Consider the following 22914-nt stretch of genomic DNA (forward strand, 5'->3'; position numbering starts at 1 on the left):
ATTCACAACAATACACACAAATCTAAAAGTAAAATAATGGAATTAAGAAATATACAAATATTAGGATGAGCTAAAATACATTGACTAAAATACAGTAGAATAGAATACAGTATATACATATGAGATGAGTAAAGCAGTATGTAAACATTATTAAAGTGACTAGGAAGTCCAGGACCCAGTTACACAGGGCGGGGTTCAGACCCAGGGCTCCGAGCTTAATGATGAGCTTGGAGGGTACTATGGTGTTGAAGGCTGAGCTATAGTCAATGAACAGCATTCTTACATAGGTATTCCTCTTGTCCAGATGGTATAGGGCAGTGTGCAGTGCGATGGCAATTGCATCGTCTGTGGATCTATTGGGGCGGTAAGCAAATTGAAGTGGGTCTAGGGTGTCAGGTAAGGTAGAGGTAATATGATCCTTAACTAGCCTCTCAAAGCACTTCAGGATGACAGAAGTGAGTGCTACGGGGCCTGATTGTAACTCCTAGAGCTCTGTGATGAATGGTGTATCAGCTCTGTCGATATGAACAGTGAACACTGGAGGACTCTGGTGAATACTACTGTAGATTGGTTCTATAGAGTGGGGTTGTTGTGATGAGAGGCTGTGAGGGGGGTGCCTAACTGGAGACTCTCTCTAACTTGGACTGTTACTAATTTGTCCATGGCACACCATCACTAGGAGTTACAGTGCATTCGGAAAGTATTCAGACCCCTTGACTTTTTCCACATTTTGTTAAGTTACAGCCTTATTTAAAAATGGATTCAATAAAACATGTTCCTCATCAATCTACACACAATACCCAATAATGACAAAGCGAAAACAGGTTTTTAGAAATTTTTGAAAATGTATTCAAATTAAAAAACAGAAATACCTTATTTACATAAGCATTCAGACCCTTTGCTATGAGACTCATAATTGAGCTCAGGTGCATCCTGTTTCCATTGATCATCCTTGAGATGTTTCTACAACTTGATTGGAGTCCACCTGTGGTAAATTCAATTGATTGGACATGATTTGGAAAGGCACAAACCTGTCTATATAAGGTCCCACAGTTGACAGTGCATGTCAGAGCAAAAAACAAGCCATGAGGTCTTAGGAATTGTCCATAGAGCTCCGAGACATGATTGTGTTGAGGCACAGATCTGGGGAAGGGTACCAAAACATTTCTGCAGCATTAAGGTCCCCAAGAACACAGTGGCCTCCATCATTCTTAAATGGAAGTAGTTTGGAACCACCAAGACTCTTCCTAGAGCTGGCCGCCCGGCCAAACCGAGCAATCAGTGGAGAAGGGCCTAGGTCAGGGAGTTGACCAAGAACCCGATGGTCACTCTGACAGAGATCCAGAGTTCCTCTGTGGACAGCCATCTCTGCAGCACTCCACCAATAAGGCCTTTATGGTAGCGTGGCCAGACGGAAGCCACTCCTCAGTAAAAGGCACATGACAGCCCGCTTTGAGTTTGCCAAAAGGCACCTAAAGGACTTTCAGACCATGAGAACCCAGATTCTCTGGTCTGATGAAACTAAGATTGAACTCTTTGGCCTGAATGCCAAGCGTCATGTCTGGAGGAAACCTGGCACCATCCCTACGGTGAAGCATGGTGGTGGCAGCATCATGCTGTGGGGATGTTTTTCAGCAGGAGGGAGACTAGTCAGGATTGAGGGAAAGAGGAATGGAGCAAAGTGCAGAGAGATCCTTGATGAAAACCTGCTCCAGAGCTCTCAGGACCTCAGACTGGGGCAAAGGTTTACCTTCCAACAGGACAACGACCCTAAGCACACAGCCAAGACAACGCAGGAGTGGTTTCGGGACAAGTCTTTGAATGTCCTTGAGTGGCCCAGCCAGAGCCCGGACTTGAACCTGATCTAACATCTCTGAAGCGACCTGAGAATAGCTGTCCATCCAACCTGACAGAGCTTGAGAGGATATTGTAGAGGAGGAAGAAAGAGAGGGAAATTACTGGCATTACTTGGCATTTACTTTAAGCTATCGTATAAGTAAGAGTTTTGACAAGTTCAATTCTCCCAAGGAGTAAGATACCAATATTCAGAAGCAATGATTGAGCATGTTTCAAAGTGGAACCAGGAGATTTATCTGGGGGAGAGTAGCTCTCATTCTCAACAGCTGTTTGGAGACATTATAATTGCGTTTGTCCGACCAACCGGTTTATGGCTGATAGAACGATCAGAGAGACAGCCAGCTAACTCTCGCTATCAGTGCCTCGGCAGGCACACACAAACAATAACATCTTCTCTGGCATGGAAAATGCATCTGTGTGCCTGAGGCGCTGTCTGGTGAAACTTTTATGTGACAGTTTCATGTCTTTCTGGGTGCTGCTGAGTTATGCTAATAGATACTAATGTCCTGAGCGCCTCCTCAACAGGAGTATTGTCAGCAGTACCGGGAACCATTCAGGAAAAGCAGCTATTAGCGGTGCCTCAGATATCAGACAATTTGTCTGGGATTTGACGAGTAATTTCAGTGAGACGTGATGGAGCTAGCTGTCTGTCAAGGGTTGTCGTTCTTTGTGAAAAACGACCCTCAGATATGTTTGTGTACTCTTACTACTACAGTGCTCTCTCTCTCTGTCTCTGTCTCTCTGTCTCTCTGTCTCTCTGTCTCTGTCTCTCATGTACACACACACAAAATGTTTTTGCACCAAGGCTAATTGCTTTCGGGTTACCTAGCTACTGTAGCTATGGCATTATAAAATGCTTTCAAAATCATTTGCGACATCATGCTGAGAGACCATATTGGCTTCACAGATTATCAGGTAATAATCATGTTCAAGACGGAATGCTCTTTGTTTGAGAAAAACACCCAGAGGACTCTTGGAAATTGATCCAATATTGCCACAACTTTACAGGCCCATGGTTGGGGCATTGAGTTGTGTTTGTGTGCTTGCAAGCATGTTTTCATATTTGTCACTAAGGCATAGGCTTGCCTTACATTTTCCTAAATATCTTCCATCTTCCTTAGTGTGGTCCGTGGGCGGGTGAACCAGCTTGCCATTAAACAGCCCCCGCCGGCCGCCCCCGCAGCCTCACCCACGGCACAGATGACTCAGCCATAAACATTGACTGGCTGATAAACTGGATAAATGGGCAGGCCCAATTACCAACCTTTACAGGCCTGCTGATCCCACTGGCCATACTCCAGGCCCACTGTTACACCTCTGTCCAATGAGGTGGCCCAGTGGTGCTAGTCCCAGACCTGAATACGCTTGGCCAGGTGCTGTAGCACCAGGACTATCTGAGAGTTCCTCCAGGATTATCAAGTTTGACCAATGCTGACTCCATATATTGTACATTAAAACTTTATTACCGTTATACCCTACACACATTCACTTTCATTTATCACTTTGGCATCTATAATTCAGTATGTTTTACTGAATGAAGAAATCCTCAGCCTGCGGTGAGAGTTGATATTGATCTTGTTCATTTTGCCGTGGTCCTGAGCAATTCCATTATTATTTTTTTATTATTTTATTTCACCTTTATTTAACCAGATAAGCCAGTTGAGAACAAGTTCTCATTTACAACTGCGACCTGGCCAAGATAAAGCAAAGCAGTGCGATAAAAACAACAACAACACAGAGTTACATATGGAATAAACAAAACCTACAGTCAATAACACAATAGAAAATCTATATACAATGGTGTGTGTATGTGTGTGAGGGGCTGGAGAATGGCCAGCAGCTCATCCCACTTCCTCCACCACCTCAAATTGATGATGCCAGTTGCTTAATGGAATACGATCTTCTTTCAATAGTATTGATCCTTATTTGTTTCAGGACAATTAGAAAGTTGATAATTCCTACTTGTGAAGTAATACATTTTTTCTCTAAAATATCTTTAGATCTTTTTCGTTCGTGGCCTATGTGGGAATATAGTTACAGTGCTTGTTGCGTATGTTGGTTGTTATTGTTCTGTGCCTCTGTGAGCTATTAGAAGTGCTAATTCACACTGTTATCCCTGTCCCTGTGCTTATAGGCAGTGGTTGCCTATCAAGAGAAGTAGGCGAGCCAATTGCACCAACAGCTTTATCATTCATACACCCAGAGAAACTGATTCTAGTATATTGGGTGTTTGCTATATGATGTCAGTTACGTAGGCGACAGTTTTTGTGACAGGTTTCTATGCTATGTTGATACTGTGTTGTGTGTGTGTGGTGCCTTTAGTGATGTCAGCCTATATACTGTATCTAGAGGGAGTGTGGTGCTTACCGACAGAGAGACAGTTTTCCTAGTGTGTCTTGGTTGCAGTGGCTGGGTCTGTGGGCCGTGCTACAGCTGTGTGATCAGGTCAGCAGTCTCTCTGAGGGGTTGTGGAGTGGGCTGTTGAGCCTCTGTGCTCCTCCTCTGTAGTGCTCTAAGTGTGTCTGATAGAGCCTCATGAGAAAACACTTGAGAGAGTTTAGTGCTAATGAGCTGTGAGTCAGTCATAGGGACAGCAGGGCTGTTAATGACGCTCTAACACACAATCTCACACACACATGCACGCGCACAAACACACACACACACAAACTTGGGGATTCTACATGAGTATCATCAGCATGGTTCTGGGATTCTGTGGTGGGAAGCAGATTATTGACTCATGTAAGAACCGTCTGTCACACTAAACAAAGGCATGGGTCGTATTCAGGTTTCTCTCCTTGTTTCAGTCCGTTTTCCGTTAAGTGCCTAATGAATATCACCAACGTGTCCTGGACTGGAGTCAACATGACATATTTAGCTTTACCTTCTCTCACCTTCAAACGCTTTTGTCAGAGCTTTTTTTCTCTCTCTCCAAATATGGTGAATTATTAATGGGAGAAAGCAGCATGAAAGAGACTGTCAGGGTCCATTAAAGTCATGTGTGCGTGAGATTGAAGAACCTTGAGGCTCTGGTTGCGCATATCAAACCCTAGGTTTGTTCGTAGAACATTTCTGATGAATTATTGACATAACCGGGAAGCCTTTGTGTCACGATCGTCGTAAGAGGCGGACCAAGGCGCAGCGTGATATGCATACATCTTTTAATGAGTACTTTAATACAAATAACAAAACAACAAACGATACGTGAAGTCTACAGGTTCACCAACACAAACCTATACAGAACAAGATCCCACAATAAACTGTGCCAAACAGGCTGCCTAAGTATGGTTCCCAATCAGAGACAACGAGAATCAGCTGCCTCTGATTGGGAACCACCCTGGCCAACATAGAAAACAACGATCTAGAACAGAAACCTAGAAAACTAAACATAGAAACTAACACCCTGGCTCAACATAAAGAGTCCCCAGAGCCAGGGCGTGACAGTACCCCCCCAAAGGTGCGGACTGCGACCGCGCCAACCAAACACCACAGGGGAGGGGCCGGGTGGGCATTCCGCCTCGGAGGCGGATCCGGCTCCGGGCGCGACCACCACTCTCTCTCTCTCGCCCTCGTGGTCTGGCCCTGCTGACCGGAGCTGGACTGAACACGGATTGCTCTGGCTCCGGCGTGGAGCAGCTGACCGGTGCCGGACCAGGCACAGGTGGAACAGGCACGGACCGTGCCGGACTGACGACGCGCACCACTGGCTTGGTGCGGGGAGCAGGAACGGGCCGGGCTGGCGACGCGCACCACAGGCTTGGTGCGGGGAGCAGGAACAGGCCGGACCGGGCTGGCGACACGCACCATTGGCTTGGTGCGGGGAGCAGGAACGGGCCGGGCCGGGCTGGCGACGCGCACCACAGGCTTGGTGCGGGGAGCAGGAACAGGCCGGACCAGGCTGGCGACGCGCACCACTGAATTGGTGCGGGAAGCAGGAACAGGCCGGACCGGGCTGGCGACGCGCACCATTGGCTTGGTGAGGGGAGCAGGAACAGGCCGGACCGGGCTGATGACGCGCACCACTGGCTTGGTGCGTGGAGCAGGAACGGGCCGGACCGGGCTGTGGAGACGGACTGGAGGTCTGGAGCGAAGAGCTGACACAACCCGTCCTGGCTGAATGCCTATTTCTACACACTCTGTGTGAGGCATCAGCACAGGACGTACAGGGCTGTGCACTCGTACTGGCACTACAGCACGTGGCACTGGCGCAGGATATCCGGGACCGAGGAGGGGTACTGGAGGCCACGAGCGTTGAGCCGGCACACTCTGTCCTGGCTGCATGCCCACCTTAGCACGACACGTGCGTGGTGCTAGCACAGGACGTACAGGACTGTGCCGGACCACTCGCGGCACAGTACGCAGCTCCGCATAACTCGGAACCTGCCCAGTCTCACGCTGCCTAGCCTGAGTACGGGGAGTTGGCTCTGCTCTACCTCTAGGCTCCGCCAACCTCCCTTCCAGCCCCCCAAACCTGGTGGCCTCCTCTCCTAATCCGCCGATACGTCCTGTAGCTGCCTCCAGCATCCCTGTCGTCCATGCCGTGTGCCCCCCCAAAAACAATTATTGGGTTTGCCTCTCGCCTGTCCGACGACGACCCGGTTGGCGCCGCTTCTCCTCTCCTGCCTGGGCATCCTCCCTCATCGCCCTCCGGTAGCGGACGGCCTCCTCCTCTGTGATTCTCCCCCAACCGAGGAGGACATCTACCAGAGTAACCTCCTGTTCCATACCCGGCATTTGCTCCTGCACACGCTGCTTGGTCCTATTTTGGTGGGATCTTCTGTCACGATCGTCGTAAGAAGCGGACCAAGGCGCAGCGTGATATGCGTACATCTTTTAATGAGTACTTTAATACAAATAACAAAACAACAAACGATACGTGAAGTCTACAGGTTCACCAACACAAACCTATACAGAACAAGATCCCACAATAAACTGTGCCAAACAGGCTGCCTAAGTATGGTTCCCAATCAGAGACAACGAGAATCAGCTGCCTCTGATTGGGAACCACCTAACAACATAGAAAACAACGATCTAGAACAGAAACATAGAAAACTAAACATAGAAACTAACACCCTGGCTCAACATTAACGAGTCCCCAGAGCCAGGGCGTGACACTTTGGTCGTGATTGAGTATTTGTTTGTAACTGTGCATTAATGTATCTTTTGTTTTGGCCTTTACATACAATAACAATATAGCTAGAATGTGGCGAGTGGACATATTGGCAACAGGCTTTAGCAAGTAGAGAGAGAGTGAAAAGCAAAGAAGACAAGAGGGAAAATAACATGAAAGAAGAGAGATGAGACATGATAGGAGGGATGAAAAGGAGATTTGAGAGTTTAGGCTGGTAGTTCAGCACCTCGAGCACTATCCAGTGTTTAGACTTGATATATAAAATGGCCGTATAACATTGCACTTTCTGCTACTGTTGGTTTTGCAGCCTAAGCAGGAAAAGTTGTAATAAAGATCCAGGCATTAATAATGGACAAAGGGAGAATCCTCTGAGCAAATGGTGATGGCCATTAGAGAATAGTGAGGATAGAGGCTATGTCTGGAATGACACCCTATTCCCTATGTAGTGTACTACTTATTAACAGAAGTAGTGGTTGTAAAGGGTGTGATTAGTGGAGAGTAAAGAGCTCTGGTTAAAAGGAGTGCACTATGGAGGAAAAGTTGTAATTTGAGATGCATCCATAATATACAGTGGTTTATATACAACGAATATTGAGTCTGAAATTGTCGTTTTGTTTCACATGTCAACTGTAGCTCAGCTGGTAGAGCACGGCGCTTGTAACGCCAGGGTAGTGGGTTCGATCCCCGGGACCACCCATACACAAAAAAGAAATTGATGCACGCATGACTGTAAGTCACTTTGGTTAAAAGCATCTGCCAAATGGCATATTATTATCTACAGTCATTTTCCCTCTCCTCTTTGTGTTGTCAGTTTTTCACAGACCCCTGTGGCAGCAGCCCCTGTTTCCATGGCAACTGTAGCCGCAGTGGCGAGGGCGATGTGTACACCTGCGAGTGCAGCGAGGGGTACGAGGGGGAGAAGTGTGAGCAAGCCACCTTGGACCCCTTGGACCTGCTGCCTGTCTCCAATTGGGACCCTGCCACACCCCCTGCCCCCGAACAGGCCACACCCGCCACGCCCACAACCGCCACTCAGCCCTCCCAGACAACCACGGTGTCCACCACAACGCAGGCCCCTCCCACGCTGCAGCCGTGGCAGCCTAAGGCTGGACAGAGACTCTTGGTGGTGCAGTGGGAGAAACAACAGGTCAGAGATGAATGCTACCTGTACTATATTCGTCACAACAGACCAGCTGACCAGCTAGCTAGGTTCAGAGTTCACATAACTTCTTTATTTGTCTTATAAAATAATGACATTTATCCTCTTGCTGCCTCGTGTGTATTTTTGTGTATTTCCATGTACAGTACCAGTCAAATGTTTGGACACACCTACTCATTCAAGGGTTTTTCTTAATTTTTACTATTTTCTACATTGTAGAATAATAGTGAAGACAACAAAACTATGAAATAACACATATGGAATCATGTAGTAACCAAAAAAGTGTTAAACAAATCAAAAATATATTTTAGATTTTAGATTCTTCAAAGTAGCAACCCCTTGCCTTAATGACAGCTTTGCACACTCTTGGCATTCTCTCAACCAGCTTCATGAGGAATACTTTTCCAACAGTCTTGAAGGAGTTCCCACATATGCTGAGCACTGCTTTTCCTTCACTCTGCGCTCCAACTCATCCCAAACCATCTCAATTGGGTTGAGGTCAGGTGATTGTGGATGCCAGGTCATCTGATGCAGCACTCCATCACTCTCCTTGGTCAAATAGCCCTTACACAGCCTGGAGGTGTGTTTTGGGTCATTGTCCTGTTGAAAAACAAATGATAGTCCCACTAAGTGCCAACCAGATGGGATGGCATATCGCTGCAGAATGCTGTGGTAGCCATGCTGGTTAAGTGTGCCTTGAATTCTAAATAAATCACAGACAGTGTCACCAGCAAAGCACCCCCACACCATCACACCTCCTCCTCCATGCTTCACGGTGGGAACCACACATGCGGAGATCATCCGTTCACCTACTCTGCGTCTCACAAAGACACGGCTGTTGGAACCAGAAATCTCAAATTTGGACTCATCAGACCAAAGGACACATTTCCACCGGTCTAATGTCCATTGCTCGTGTTTCTTGGCCCAAACAAGTCTCTTCTTATTATTGGTGTCCTTTAGTAGTGGTTTCTTTGCAGCAATTCGCACATGAAGGCCTGAATCACGCAGTCTCCTCTGAATAGTTTATGTTGAGATGTGTCTGATACTTGAACTCTGTGAAGCATTCATTTGGGCTGCAATTTCTGAGGCTGGTAACTCTAATGAACTTATCCTCTGCAGCAGAGGTAACTCTGGGTCTTCCTTTCCTGTGGTGGTCCTCAAGAGAGCCAGTTTTATCATAGCGCTTGATGGTTTTTGCAACTGCACTTGAAGAAACATTCAAAGTTCTTTACATTTTCCGTATTGACTGACCTTCATGTCTTAAAGTAATGATGGACTGTAATTTCTCTTTGCTTATTTGAGCAGTTCTTGCCATAATATGGACTTGGTCTTTTACCAAATAGGGCTATCTTCTGTACACCACCCCTACCTTGTCACAACACAACTGATTGGCTCAAACGCATTAAGAAGGGAAACAATTCCACAAAAGAACTTTTAAGAAGGCACACCTGTTAATTGAAATGCATTCCGGGTGACCACCTCATGAAGCTGGTTGAGAGAATGCCAAGAGTGTGCAAAGCTGTCATCAAGGCAAAGGGTGGCTACTTATATATTTTGATTTGTTTAACAATTTTTTGGTTGCTACAAGATTCCATATGTGTCATTACATAGTTTGTATGTCTTCACTGTTATTCAAAAAATGTAGAAAATAGTAAAAAAAATAAAGAAAAACCCTTGAATGAGTAGGTGTGTAGGGCGGCAGGTAGCTTAGTGGGTAAGAGCGTTGTGCCAGTAACCGAAAGGTCGCTGGTTCTAATCCCCAAGCTGACTAGATGAAAAATCTGTCGATGTGCCCTTAAGCAAGGCACTTAACCCTAATTGCTCATATAAGTCGCTCTGGATAAGAGTGTCTGCTAAATGACTAAAATGTAAATGTGTGTCCAACCTTTTGACTGGTACTGTGTGTGTGTTGGTATGTTTCTGTGAGTGTGTATGTGTGTCCATGCATGTGTATGTTTGTGTGTGTGTGTTTCTGCTGTTGCAGGTGACGGAGGGACTGCACTGTGTGAGTCCTGAGCTGTGTGAGCTGACCTCTGGAACTCTGACTCTCTCTCTAGAGGTGCCTGAGGAGACTGCCATCAAGTAAGACTACTGGTACCTTCCTGTGTGTGTGTTTGCGTAGTGCTCTCCCGCTCTCCCCTGTGTGCTCCAAATCCCCCTTTCCCTCTCTTCCTCCCTCCCCTGATTATCCTAACTTCTCCCTCTCTCCCAAGTGAACTATAGTTCTGCATAAAACCACACTGGAGACTACACTACATCTGTCTTCCCTTGAGATCATTGTCTTATGATTATCGTCCTGTGTCATTTACATAGAACTTGCAGTCTTTCATTATTCAGTCAGCAACCCCGATGGTAGCAAATAACCCCCATTGTGTTGCCCAAGTTTAGTGCCTGAATGCAATGTGTTCTGATTTAAGCAAACATCATAAATGTCCTTTAGTGGTAGATGTCCATTTATAGTGTGTCTTTATGAATGACGGGAGAGTGGAGACATAAGAGGTCTTTATCAGCACAACAGTGTCCGCTCTTGGCTGCAGGCAAATATCGTTTTTGTGTTGTGTTCATATGCACACGCAGACACACACACACACACACACACACAAACTGAAAGTGACATCAATTTAGGAATGCTAATGAGAAAGAGGCTAAATGGAAGATGGGTAGAGAGAGAGAGAGAGAGAGAGAGAGAGAGAGAGAGAGAGAGAGAGAGAGAGAGAGAGAGAGAGAGAGAGAGAGAGAGAGAGAGAGAGAGAGAGAGAGAGAGAGAGAGAGAGAGAGAGAGAGAGAGAGAGAGAGAGAGAGAGAGAGAGAGAGAGAGAGAGAGAGAGAGAGAGAGAGAGAGAGAGAGAGAGAGAGAAAATAACAAGTAGTCAGGTCTGAGCAGGTAGACAGCTAGGGTTAGCTGTTCAGCAGTCTGATGGCCTGATGGTAGAAGCTGTCTCGGAACCTGTTGGTTCGAGAACCGATGCTTCGAAACTGCTTGCCAGATGGTAACAGAGTGAACAGTCCATGGCTCGGGTAACTGGAGTCCTTGGCGATCTTCCAGGCCTTCCTCAGACACCGCCTGGTGTAAATGTCCTGGAGGGCAGAGAGGTCTTGCAGCTGTAGAACTTCTTCAGGATCTGAGGGCCCATGCCATATTTCTTCAGCCACTTGAGGTTGGAGAGGCACTGTTGCGCCTTCTTCACCACGGTGTCGGTGTGATTGGTCCATGTCAGGTCCTCTGTGATGTGTGCGCCGGGGAACTGGAAAATGTTGACCCTCTCAGCTGCAGCCCCATCAATTTTATTGGAAACAAATTAAATGTGATTTTTCAAGTTTTTGTTGTTTTCAGTGAGGACCCCCAAGAATTTAGTGGATTGAATGCGGGATAATCGATTTCCTAATGGAAAATGTAGAATAAAGAACATGTAAGAACTTTTTGTATATTTAAAGTAGGGTTGTCAAATGATTAAAATAATGAATCGAGTTAATGGCGATTTGCTCATATGTTGCCCTAAATAAATATGTTTCTATTTAAAAAGCATTGAGTTACAGGCATACTTTGATTGTAAGGGAAAGAAACACAACATAATCTGTATCAGAATGTTTTTAATGGCACTATAAACAACACAAAAGTTACCGTAACATACAGCTATTAATGCTCCCAATGTTTAAGTAGGCCTACTCCCTCTTATCAATGTTCTTGAAGTTTAACACTTGCGCACAGCACACACACAGACACACACACACACAAATACAGTATGCACACGAATCCGTGGCAGAAAAAATATATATAGCTCTGGTAATATTGGGCATAACTTTTACTTGATTTTGGCTAGAGGCACACAGTCTTCATCTATTTTAATGCACAAGCATTGACTGTAGCTGTGTTCCATGTTGTGTTCTGTGTTTAAAAGGTCTGTTACGGAAACGTGCTCTTAAAAGTTTCCGTGCGGTGAAGAAATGGAGACGCGATTAACGGCGTAAAAACAATGTACGGCGATAAACATGTCGCATAAAACACGTTATTAACGCGTTAACTTTGATAGTCCTAATGTAAAGACACCTTATTTGCTTTAAACCAGTCATCTAAATCTGTTTTATTATATATTGATTTTAACGATCAATTTCTGACCATCTTTATCAGACAGAAAAATGTTGGTGTCAACAGCAAACAATATAAAATGTACACAATCAAAATTGTAATTAACATAAATTTAAAAAAGCTATGAACACCGAAACTGTGCATGCATATGTATTCACCCCCTTTGCTATGAAGCCCCTAAATAAGATCTGGTGCAACCAATTACCTTCAGAAGTCACATAATTACTTAAATAAAGTCCACCTGTGTGCAATCTAAGTGTCTCATGATCTGTCACAAGATCTCAGTATATATACACCTGTTCTGAAAGGCCCCAGAGTCTGCAACACCACTAAGCAAGGGGCACCACCAAGCAAGAGGCACCATGAAGACCAAGGAGCTCTCCAAACAGGTCAGGGACAAAGTTGTGGAGAAGTACAGATCATCCCACGGAGCACCATTAAATCCATTATAAAAAAAATGGAAAGAATATGGCACCACAACAAACCTGCCAAGAGAGGGCCTCCCAACAAAACTCATGGACCAGGCAAGGAGGGCATTAATCAGAGTGGCAACAAAGATAACATTTACATTTACATTTACGTCATTTAGCAGACACTCTTATCCAGAGCGACTTACAAATTGGTGCATTCACCTTATAGCCAGTGGGATAACCACTTTACAATATATATATAATTAAAAAAAAATTTTGGGGGGGGGTCGGGGGTAGAAGGATTACTTTATCCTATCCCAGGTATTCCTTAAAGAGGTGGGGTTTCAAGTGACTCCGGAAGGTGGTGAGTGACTCCGCTGTCCTGGCGTCGTGAGGGAGCTTGTTCCACCATTGGGATGCCAGAGCAGCGAACAGTTTTGACTGGGCTGAGCGGGAACTGTGCTTCCGCAGAGGTAGGGGGGCCAGCAGGCCAGAGGTGGATGAACGCAATGCCCTCGTTTGGATGTAGGGACTGATCAGAGCCTGAAGGTACGGAGGTGCCGTTCCCCTCACAGCTCCGTAGGCAAGCACCATGGTCTTGTAGCAGATGTGAGCTTCAGCTGGAAGCCAGTGGAGTGTGCGGAGGAGCGGGGTGACGTGAGAGAACTTGGGAAGGTTGAACACCAGACGGGCTGCGGCATTCTGGATGAGTTGTAGGGGTTTAATGGCACAGGCAGGGAGCCCAGCCAACAGCGAGTTGCAGTAATCCAGACGGGAGATGACAAGTGCCTGGATTAGGACCTGTGCCGCTTCCTGTGTAAGGCAGGGTCGTACTCTCCGAATGTTGTAGAGCATGAACCTACAGGATCGGGTCACCGCCTTGATGTTAGCGGAGAATGACAGGGTGTTGTCCAGGGTCACGCCAAAGCTCTTTGCACTCTGGGAGGAGGACACAACAGAGTTGTCAACCGTGATGGTGAGATCATGGAGCGGGCAGTCCTTCCCCGGGAGGAAGAGCAGCTCCGTCTTGCCGAGGTTCAGCTTGAGGTGGTGATCCGTCATCCACACTGATATGTCTGCCAGACATGCAGAGATGCGATTCGCCACCTGGTTATCAGAAGGGGGAAAGGAGAAGATTAGTTGTGTGTCATCTGCGTAGCAATGATAGGAGAGGCCATGTGAGGATATGACAGAGCCAAGTGACTTGGTATATAGCAAGAATAGGAGAGGGCCTAGAACTGAGCCCTGGGGGACACCAGGGTGAGAGCACGTGGTGCGGAGACAGATTCTCGCCATGCCACTTGGTAGGAGCGACCTGTCAGGTAGGACGCAATCCAAGAGTGAGCCGTGCCGGAGATGCCCAGCTCGGAGAGGGTGGAGAGGAGGATCTGATGGTTCACAGTAACAAAGGCAGCAGACAGGTCTAGAAGGACAAGAGCAGAGGAGAGAGAGTTAGCTTTAGCAGTGCGGAGAGCCTCTGTGACACAGAGAAGAGCAGTCTCAGTTGAATGACCAGTCTTGAAACCTGACTGGTTTGGATCAAGAAGGTCATTCTGAGAGAGATAGCAAGAGAGTTGGCTAAAGACGGCACGCTCAATAGTTTTGGAGAGAAAAGAAATAAGGGATACTGGTCTGTGGTTGTTGACATCAGAGGGATCGAGTGTTGGTTTTTTGAGAAGGGGTGCAACTCTCGCTCTCTTGAAGACGGAAGGGACATAGCCAGCGGTCAAGGATGAGTTGATCAGCGAGGTGAGGTAAGGGAGAAGGTCACCGGAGATGGTCTGGAGAAGAGAGGAGGGGATAGGGTCAAGCGGGCAGGTTGTTGGGCGGCCTGCCGTCACAAGTCGCAAGATTTTATCTGGAGAGAGAGGGGAGAAAGAAGTCAAAGCATAGGGTAGGGCAGTGTGAGCAGGACCAGCAGTGTCATTTGACTTAACAAACGAGGATCGGATGTTGTCAACCTTCTTTTCAAAATGGTTGACGAAGTCATCCACAGAGAGGGAGGGGGGGGGGAGGAGGAGGATTCAGCAGGGAGGAGAAGGTGGCAAAGAGCTTCCTAGGTTTAAAGGCAGATGCTTGGAATTTAGAGTGGTTGAAAGTGGCTTTAGCAGCAGAAACAGATGAAGAAAATGTAGAGAGGAGGGAGTGAAAAGATGCCAGGTCCGCAGGGAGTCTAGTTTTCCTCCATTTCCGCTCGGCTGCCCGGAGCCCTGTTCTGTGAGCTCGCAATGAGTCGTCAAGCCACGGAGCAGGAGGGAGGACCGAGCCGGCCGGGAGGATAGGGGGACATAGAGAGTCAAAGGATGCAGAAAGGGAGGAGAGGAGGGTTGAGGAGGCAGAATCAGGAGATTGGAGGGAGAAGGATTGAGCAGAGGGAAGAGATGATAGGATGGAAGAGGAGAGAGTAGTGGGAGAGAGAGAGCGAAGGTTGCGACGGCGCATTACCATCTGAGTAGAGGCAGAGTGAGTAGTGTTGGAGGAGAGCGAGAGAGAAAAGGATACAAAGTAGTGGTCGGAGACATGGAGGGGAGTTGCAGTGAGATTAGTAGAAGAACAGCATCTAGTAAAGATGAGGTCAAGCGTATTGCCTGCCTTGTGAGTAGGGGGGACGGTGAGAGGGTGAGGTCAAAAGAGGAGAGGAATGGAAAGAAGGAGGCAGAGAGAAATTAGTCAAAGGTAGACATAGGGAGGTTAAAGTCACCCAGAACTGTGAGGGGTGAAACATCCTCAGGAAAGGAACTTATCAAGGCATCAAGCTCATTGATGAACTCTCCAAGGGAACCTGGAGGGCGATAAATGATAAGGATGTTAAGCTTGAATGGGCTAGTGACTGTGACAGCATGGAATTCAAATGAGGAGATAGACAGATGGGTAAGGGGAAAAAGAGAGAATGTCAACTCGGGAGAGATGAGGATTCCTGTGCCACCACCCCGCTGACCAGATGCTCTCGGGGTATGCGAGAACACATGGTCAGACGAGGAGACCATGTCTCCAATCTCCAATGTTTTTCATCGGCAGGGACTGGGAACTTGTCAGAATTGAAGGAATGATGGATGGCGCTAAATACAGTGAAATTCTTGAAGGAAACATGTTTCAGTCTTCCAGAGATTTGAGACTGTGACGGAGGTTCACCTTCCAGCAGGACAATGACCCTAAGCATACTGCTAAAGCAACACTCGAGTGGTTTAAGGGGAAACATTTAAATGTCTTGGAATGGCCTAGTCAAAGCCCAGACCTCAATCCAATTGAGAATCTGTGGTATGACTTAAAGATTGCTATACACCAGTAGAACTCATCCAACTTGAAGGAGCTGGAGCAGTTTTGCCTTGAAGAATGGGCAAAAATCCCAGTGGCTAGATGTGCCAAGCTTATAGAGACATACCCCAAGAGACTTGCAGCTGTAATTGCTGCAAAAGGTGGCTCTACAAAGTATTGAGTTTGGGGGGGTGAATATTTATGCACGCTCAAGTTTTCAGTTTTTTTGTCTTATTTCTTGTTTGTTTCACCCCCAAAAATATTTTGCATCTTCAAAGTGGTAGGCATGTTGTGTAAATCAAATGATACAAACCCATTTTAATTCCAGGTTGTAAGGCAACAAAATAGGAAAAATGCCAAGGGGGGTGAATACTTTCGCAAGCCACTGGAGCTCCTAAACCAGTTGAGGTCTCTATTTCGAAGGCCATAAGTTTGTAATTTATGCAAAAAACAATTGTGCTCAACGGTACCGAAGGCTTTTGAAAGGTCAGTACTTACTTACTTAGTTACTTATGTGTGTGTGTATTTATTTATCTGTGAGTGACTCAGCCAGTGGGAAGAGTCTGGGAGTGTAGCTGGTCTTGTGTTGAGTTGGAGCGCATCTGCTTTGCTGACACTGTCTGTCTGTGCAGAGAGACTCTCTCTTCCAGTAATTGGCCCAAAGTCAGATGAGTAATGGCCCTTGACCACAGCAGTCATAACTCTACTCCCTGGCCTTCAGATCTGTACAGTCACCACAGTGAGCAGTATAGTACCCCCACTGAGACCGACAGGACCAGGCATTACTCATGTCCACCATCCTATCCTACTAGCATGGGGTTTTGTGTGTCTTAAGAAAACGTATACAGTGTCTATTCATACCCCTGACTTATTTCACATTTTGTTGTGTTCTCACGCATCTACACACAATTCCCCATAATGACAAAGTGAAAACAAATGTATAAGTATTCACACCCCTGAGTTGATACTTTGTAGAAGCACCTTTGCCGGCGATTACAGCTTTGAGTCGTTTTGGGTATGTTTGTATCAGCTTTGCACATCTGGATTTGTGGATTTTCTCCCATTCTTCCTTGCAGATTTTCTCAATCTCTGTTAAGTTAGATGGGGAGCGGCGGTGAACAGCAATCTTTACGTTTTTCCACAGATTTTCCATGGGATTCAAGTCTGGGCTTTGGCTGGGCCACTCAAGGACTTTCACATTCTTGTTCTAAAGCCATTCCAGCATTGCTTTGGCTATATGCTTGGGGTCATTGTCCTGTTGGATCGTAAATCTTCGCCCCCAGTCTAAGGTTGTTTGCACTCTGAAGCAGGTTCTCATCAAGGATTTGTCTGTATTTGGCTCCATTAATTGTTCTCTCTATCCCCCGACATCAAACCAATTGAGATGGTTTGGGATGAGTCGGACGGCAGAGTGAAGGAAAAGCAGCCAACAAGTGCTCAGCATATGTGGGAACTCCTTCAAGACTGTTGGAAAAGCATTCCAGGTGAAGCTGGTTGAGAGAATGCCAAGAGTGTGCAAAGCTGTCATCAAGGCAAAGGGTGGCTATTCGAAGAATCTCAAATATGAAATATATTTTGATTTGTTTAACACTTTTTTGGTTACTACATGATTCCATATCTGTTATTTCATAGTTTTGATGTCTTCACTATAAAATAAAGAAAATCCTTGAATGAGTAGGTGTGTCCAAACTTTTGACTGGTAGTGTATGTAAATTAGATATTTCTGTATATCATTTTTTTATCAATTTGCAAACATTTCAGAAAACATGCTTTGACTTTGTCATGATGGGGTGTGTAGATGGGTGAGAATTAAAAAAATAATCAATTTTGAATTCTGGCTGTAACAGAACAAGATGTGGAATAAATCAAGGGGTATGAATAATTTCTGAAAGTACTCTCTCTTTCTCGCTCACACTCTCTATCCCCCAATCCTCTCCCCTCTCTCTTCAGGATTGTGGTGAATGTGAGCGGAGCTCCCGTCCTGTGGCGTGTTGGAGAGGATGGCTTCCAGCATTCCTCCTTGGTGGAGGGGACCATCATGTGGTTCCAGCAGGCCTCTGATGGACTGGTGGTCCCTGACCACTCCCTCCCCCTGGGACACAATTACTACCTCAGTAAGTAGGAAGTACTTCCACAACTACAATAATATTGCACAAAAAAAATTAAATGGAGTCGGGGAGGTGGGGAGGTGTTTTTTTAATTTTAGGTGGAGTGGGAAATATGGTTTCCGGGTGTGGAGGGAGGATGCGGGCGGGTGGAGACTGGGGTGAGAGGGGGGATGGGTTGGGGTTATATTTGTAGGCATTTCTTTGATAGTTTTTGTACCTCAACCCCCCCCCCCAAAAAAAATAAAAAAAATAAAAAACAAATACATAACTAAATAAAAAGTTGGTCACAAAAAAGAAATAGATGTTCTTCTCTCCTCCTGTCCATCTTGTGGGAAACCTAGACACATGTAGCAAGCACTTGTATACCTATCACTGGTGCATATGTTTTTGGTTAGAGATTACAATCTCCTAAGAAATGAATCCAGTAGCACATCTCATGATATAGTGCATAAGACACAACTACTTCCTCAGTAAGGCCCCTCCTCCATCTCAATTTACTTACTTACGTAATCCTATTTGTTCCTGTGTGGAACAGAAGGTTTTCCCCCACTTTAATACAACTGTTAAAAACCATATGGAGGAATATAGGTTACTCTATTCTGTCTGTCCATTTGGTGGTAAACATATATATGCTTTGGCGCTATCACTTCCATACTTCCAAACCTGTCATTGGTGCATTCTGTATTTTGGGTTAGAGATGGATCTTCAACTCCAAGGGAATGGATCATTGCATAGCACATATAGTGATAAAAGTGCATATTATACATATTTATATTTAGAAGATACTTGTAGTTTATTGGTAAAAGGTATCTCAAAGTCAGAGACATACACACCTAATCAAACAAGCCCATTGGGGGATAGGATAGAATGGTATTCCATCATGTTTTCAATATTAACATTCACATTCTCTGCAGTGTTCTGAGTTGTCTGGATCAGTAATTTGCATGAAAGGTCAATCAAGAACACAATATCCATAAAATCCATAAACAGTATGATAATGTCTCATTTGAATGGGGCTGGCGCACATAAACACTTGGCTCTGGAATTCAGTTTTGTTATCTTTCTGCATATTTTATCGCTAAGTCTTTCTATTTTCAATAAGGAATGTTACAGTAACGTACGTCTGAAGGTTCGGTAGATTCCAGCAGGTTTGGCGTCATATTTGGTGTCCTGCCCTTTAGTGAATTGTCTACTTGACCCCTGTGCGTGGTCTCCATACCAACACTGCTGTGTTACGTCTCAGCCTGTCTGTCCACTGACCTTGAGCTGGCTGGAGACACTCCGCCTGAGATCCTGCGGCTCTGTCTGAGGAGATGGTGTTTGTGGGGGGCAAGACCAAGAGAGCGAAGGGGAGAGGGGGATGAGAGGAAACAGGAGAGGGATAGGGGAGATACAGAGGGGGGAGAGGGCGAGTGAGAGATGGGAGAGAGGAGAGAGAATTAAAGAGAGAGAGAGAGAAAGAGTTGTTTTTCTGTCATCGTGTTTGGTTGTTTACCGCTTAAAGACTCTGGATAATAAATGAGTCACGTCCGTGAGAGCAAGACTGCTGTGTGTGTGTGTGTGCTTGTGTGCATCCCACATAATCTGCCTCACATGCAAAAGCATGCAGTACACAGTTCCCACACGAACGTACATGAGACAGATAGTGTGAATGAAATACTGATGGTGGCATACAGAGTAGACTGTGAAATATACATACAGTATATATGATTCAACGCACAATTGTAAGGCAACCAGCTGCAATAGGAGTAATTTTGTTGCACAAACTCACAATTCTATTAAATCTTTTTTTTTACAGTGTGCACGTTTAATGCTGCGTTTAGACAGGCAGACCAAATCGGATCTTTTTTTCACTAATTGGTCTTTTGACCAATCAGTTCAGCACTGAAAAAGATCTGATGTGAAAAGATCTGATGTGATTGGTCAAAAGACCAATTAGTAAAAAAAAGATCAGAATTGGGCTGCCTGTCTAAAAGCAGCGTGTGTGTGTGTGTGTGTGTGCATGCGAGTGCTGCATCAGAGAGGAGCAGTGACTGTGCATTTGTGAGCTTGTGTTGTGAGGAACAGACGTCATTGGGCTGACCTAACCAGAAAATGGTGAGGTGTTAGGGGACCAGCTTTTACAGACTCCTGATTGGCTGCAGGGCTTTGCTGTGGCAATGACTTATCCTGGCTGTGCGCACGCCTCATTGGCTCAGAGCAGGTTCCTAATAATGGCTGTTAATCTTCACTTTGAGGCTATTTTTAAACGGATGCTTCTGTTTTGATTCATATTTGCTCACATGGCCTTTTCTTCAACATTTCTCTAATAGTTGGTCACCGGGGAATACATTTATCTTTTGCAGTGGCAGCTAGAGGTGTCTTATCCAAGCAATGATCCATATGCAACCCCTCCTAGAACATTTGTCAAACATAAGGTGTTCTGGTCAATGTTACACACGATGATGTTAATCTTCTGTTAGTTTGACCATAATCTTCTTTGTAAAGGACCATTAATTCTCTCTGCACCTTATCTTAACACAATTCCTAGCCTCTGTACCTAAGTCCTTGTCGACCCCCCCCTGTTTTTTGAATGATCTTGTTTTTTTCTCTCTCCCGTTGTAGGTGTGTTGCGCGTGGGGGACGCCCCCAGTGGCTCGGAGGTCACCCTGCGTCTCAATCTGACAGTGAAGGCCAGCAGCTGTGTGGAGCCTGGCAGCCGCTTCAGCGACCCACAATGCTCTGGGAAGGGGAAGTGCATCACTCAGCCCTCTGTGGTAAGAGGTCAGGGGTCAGATATGTGATGTCACCTGCCCTTGAGTTGGTGAATCAGTCCCTTGTCTTTGGGCTTGATCCTGTGAACAATATTTCAAGGCTTAACATATCACTTTCAATATTCAGAAAACAGTTTCCCCTCAATATACTAGAAGGTAATTGGTGTAATTAAGCAGAATATTGTAAGATTGCGACACTATTGTCTTGATGATACACTATGCGGTAACATGGCAACAGGAGACTGAGAGAAGAAAAAGATAAGCAAAACAGAATAAAGACCAGGCCTTATTGCCATGGGAACAGAGAAAGGCATACATGTATTGTGGGATGGAGAGTTCTTAAGTCCTGCATCCCTACTACTCCCTGGGGCTCCCACTCTCCCTAGGTCCCTAGGGGCATTACTGTTAGCAGACTGATCACTGCTGCAGAGAGGAGTAGAGAGAGGAAATGGAGAGAACAGAAGTGAAGAGTGGGAGAAAATAAAAGAAAGGGAGAGGAGGGAAGGGAGGGAGAGGAGAGGGGAGAGAGGAGACGTGTGCTAGACTGACGGCCTGCTAACTCTTTCCCTCCCCCCTACAGGTGCATTGTTAGAGGGTGATTTAGCACACCTCACTATGGGGAGCTGGGAGGAAAAGGGCATCGGTGGGGTGTAGAGGACTAACAATAGAGAATCCCAGGGTTGTAAATCTCAATAGAGTCCCATGTAGCCCCAGTAACCAGAACCATCCCAGTGATAGATGGTGTTGAGCATTATGCTCAGAATGTTCCACAATGTTATCTGACCACTAAGTTTCATCAGTTTGTCTTCTCATAACATGAACCACTCGGTATCTCTAATCACTTGTCACATATAAGGCCATGAGTTTGTCCTGGTCAGGTCATGTGGTTGGGAGAAACTCATGGCTCTAGTTTTGAGACCTATGTGACAGTTTTGAGTCAGTATGTGACAGTGACCCTGTGACCCCTCTGACCTCCAGAGCACCTTCTTCTGTGAGTGTGAGGATGGGTACTCTGGGATCTTCTGTGAGGAGTTTGATGCCTGCCATCTCAGGCCATGCCAGAACTACGCCATCTGTAGTGACCTGAGGCAGGGGGACGAGGGCCGCAACTTCACTTGTATCTGCCCTCCAGGTAACTACTGTGTGTGTGTGTGTGTGTGTGTGTGTGTGTGTGTGTGTGTGTGTGTGTGTGTGTGTGTGTACATGCGTATGTGCGTGCATCACAGGAGGACGACTCATAATAATGGCCAGAACGGTACAAATGAAATGGCATCAAACACTTGGAAACCATGGAAACCATGTGTTTGATGTATTTGACACCATTCCACCTATTCCGCTCCAGTCATTACAAGCCCGTTCTCCCCAATGAAGGTGCTGCCAACCTCCTGTGGAGTGCATGCCTGCGTGTGTGTAAGTGTCTCCAAATGAAATAGGGAACGCAGAGAAGAATGCACCCTTTCAACTTGTCAATTAGATATATTCGGGGCCCAGACCAATGAGGGCAGCTCTGATTCACCTGAGATGTAAATTACCTTGTTATAGAAGCAGAGGCTGTTGTTGATGGCCAGCCACATCTTATTAGAGAAGGGTGATTACAGGACTGTGGTGGTATGTCTGCCTGCCTGACAGACTGAGGGCAGTGGGTTCTCACAGGCTCATCCAGAGCAATGTGGAGGCCGCACTACATGATTGATGTGGATGGGTAGTAAGGTTGGAGGGGAAGTGTGAGACGTAGGGTGGTCTGTGTCAAGTGTGTGTGTGTGTGTGTGTGATGCGTGCGTGCGTGCATGCGCTTTTCTGTGTGCGTGTGCGTGCTTGTTATAGCGGTAGTTGGATGGTTTGCATGTCAGTGCGTTAGAGTTGCGTGTGTTTTTATTTGGCTCCTGCGTGTGTTCAGGTTTAATGCTATGTGACACTGTGTTTCGCCTGTGTGCTCCAGGGTTCGAGGGTGATCTTTGCCAGTTGCAGGTGGACCACTGCCTGTCTCAGCCCTGCAGGAACGGGGCTACCTGCTCCAGCAGCCTGGCCGGACCCAGGTGCTACTGCTCTGAGGGTAGTATGTAGCCCAGTATCAATAGCATAGCAATACAATACAGAACAACTCTTGCCATAACATAACATGCACAGATCTACAGCAATGCACAAAACATGGATGTA

The 22914-nt window shown here is 46.1% G+C and overlaps 1 protein-coding gene across 2 annotated transcripts in view; it reads left to right on the plus strand.

The window, feature by feature from the left end:
- The window catches only part of LOC121567555 (delta and Notch-like epidermal growth factor-related receptor), a 60724-nt gene that overhangs the window by 19223 nt on the left and 18587 nt on the right, over positions 1 to 22914 (plus strand). Inside the window, exons 2-7 of one of the 2 annotated variants that reach the window (XM_045217743.1) lie at positions 7797 to 8132; positions 10129 to 10226; positions 17847 to 18010; positions 20609 to 20760; positions 21736 to 21889; positions 22697 to 22813. In XM_045217743.1, coding sequence (XP_045073678.1) covers positions 7797 to 8132; positions 10129 to 10226; positions 17847 to 18010; positions 20609 to 20760; positions 21736 to 21889; positions 22697 to 22813 — 1021 coding nt within the window. The remainder of the gene's footprint in view (positions 1 to 7796; positions 8133 to 10128; positions 10227 to 17846; positions 18011 to 20608; positions 20761 to 21735; positions 21890 to 22696; positions 22814 to 22914) is intronic. The other variant, XM_041877698.2, reaches the window with a different exon arrangement.

This window comes from Coregonus clupeaformis, chromosome 6 (assembly GCF_020615455.1).
Source record: "Coregonus clupeaformis isolate EN_2021a chromosome 6, ASM2061545v1, whole genome shotgun sequence".
NCBI lineage: Eukaryota > Metazoa > Chordata > Actinopteri > Salmoniformes > Salmonidae > Coregonus > Coregonus clupeaformis.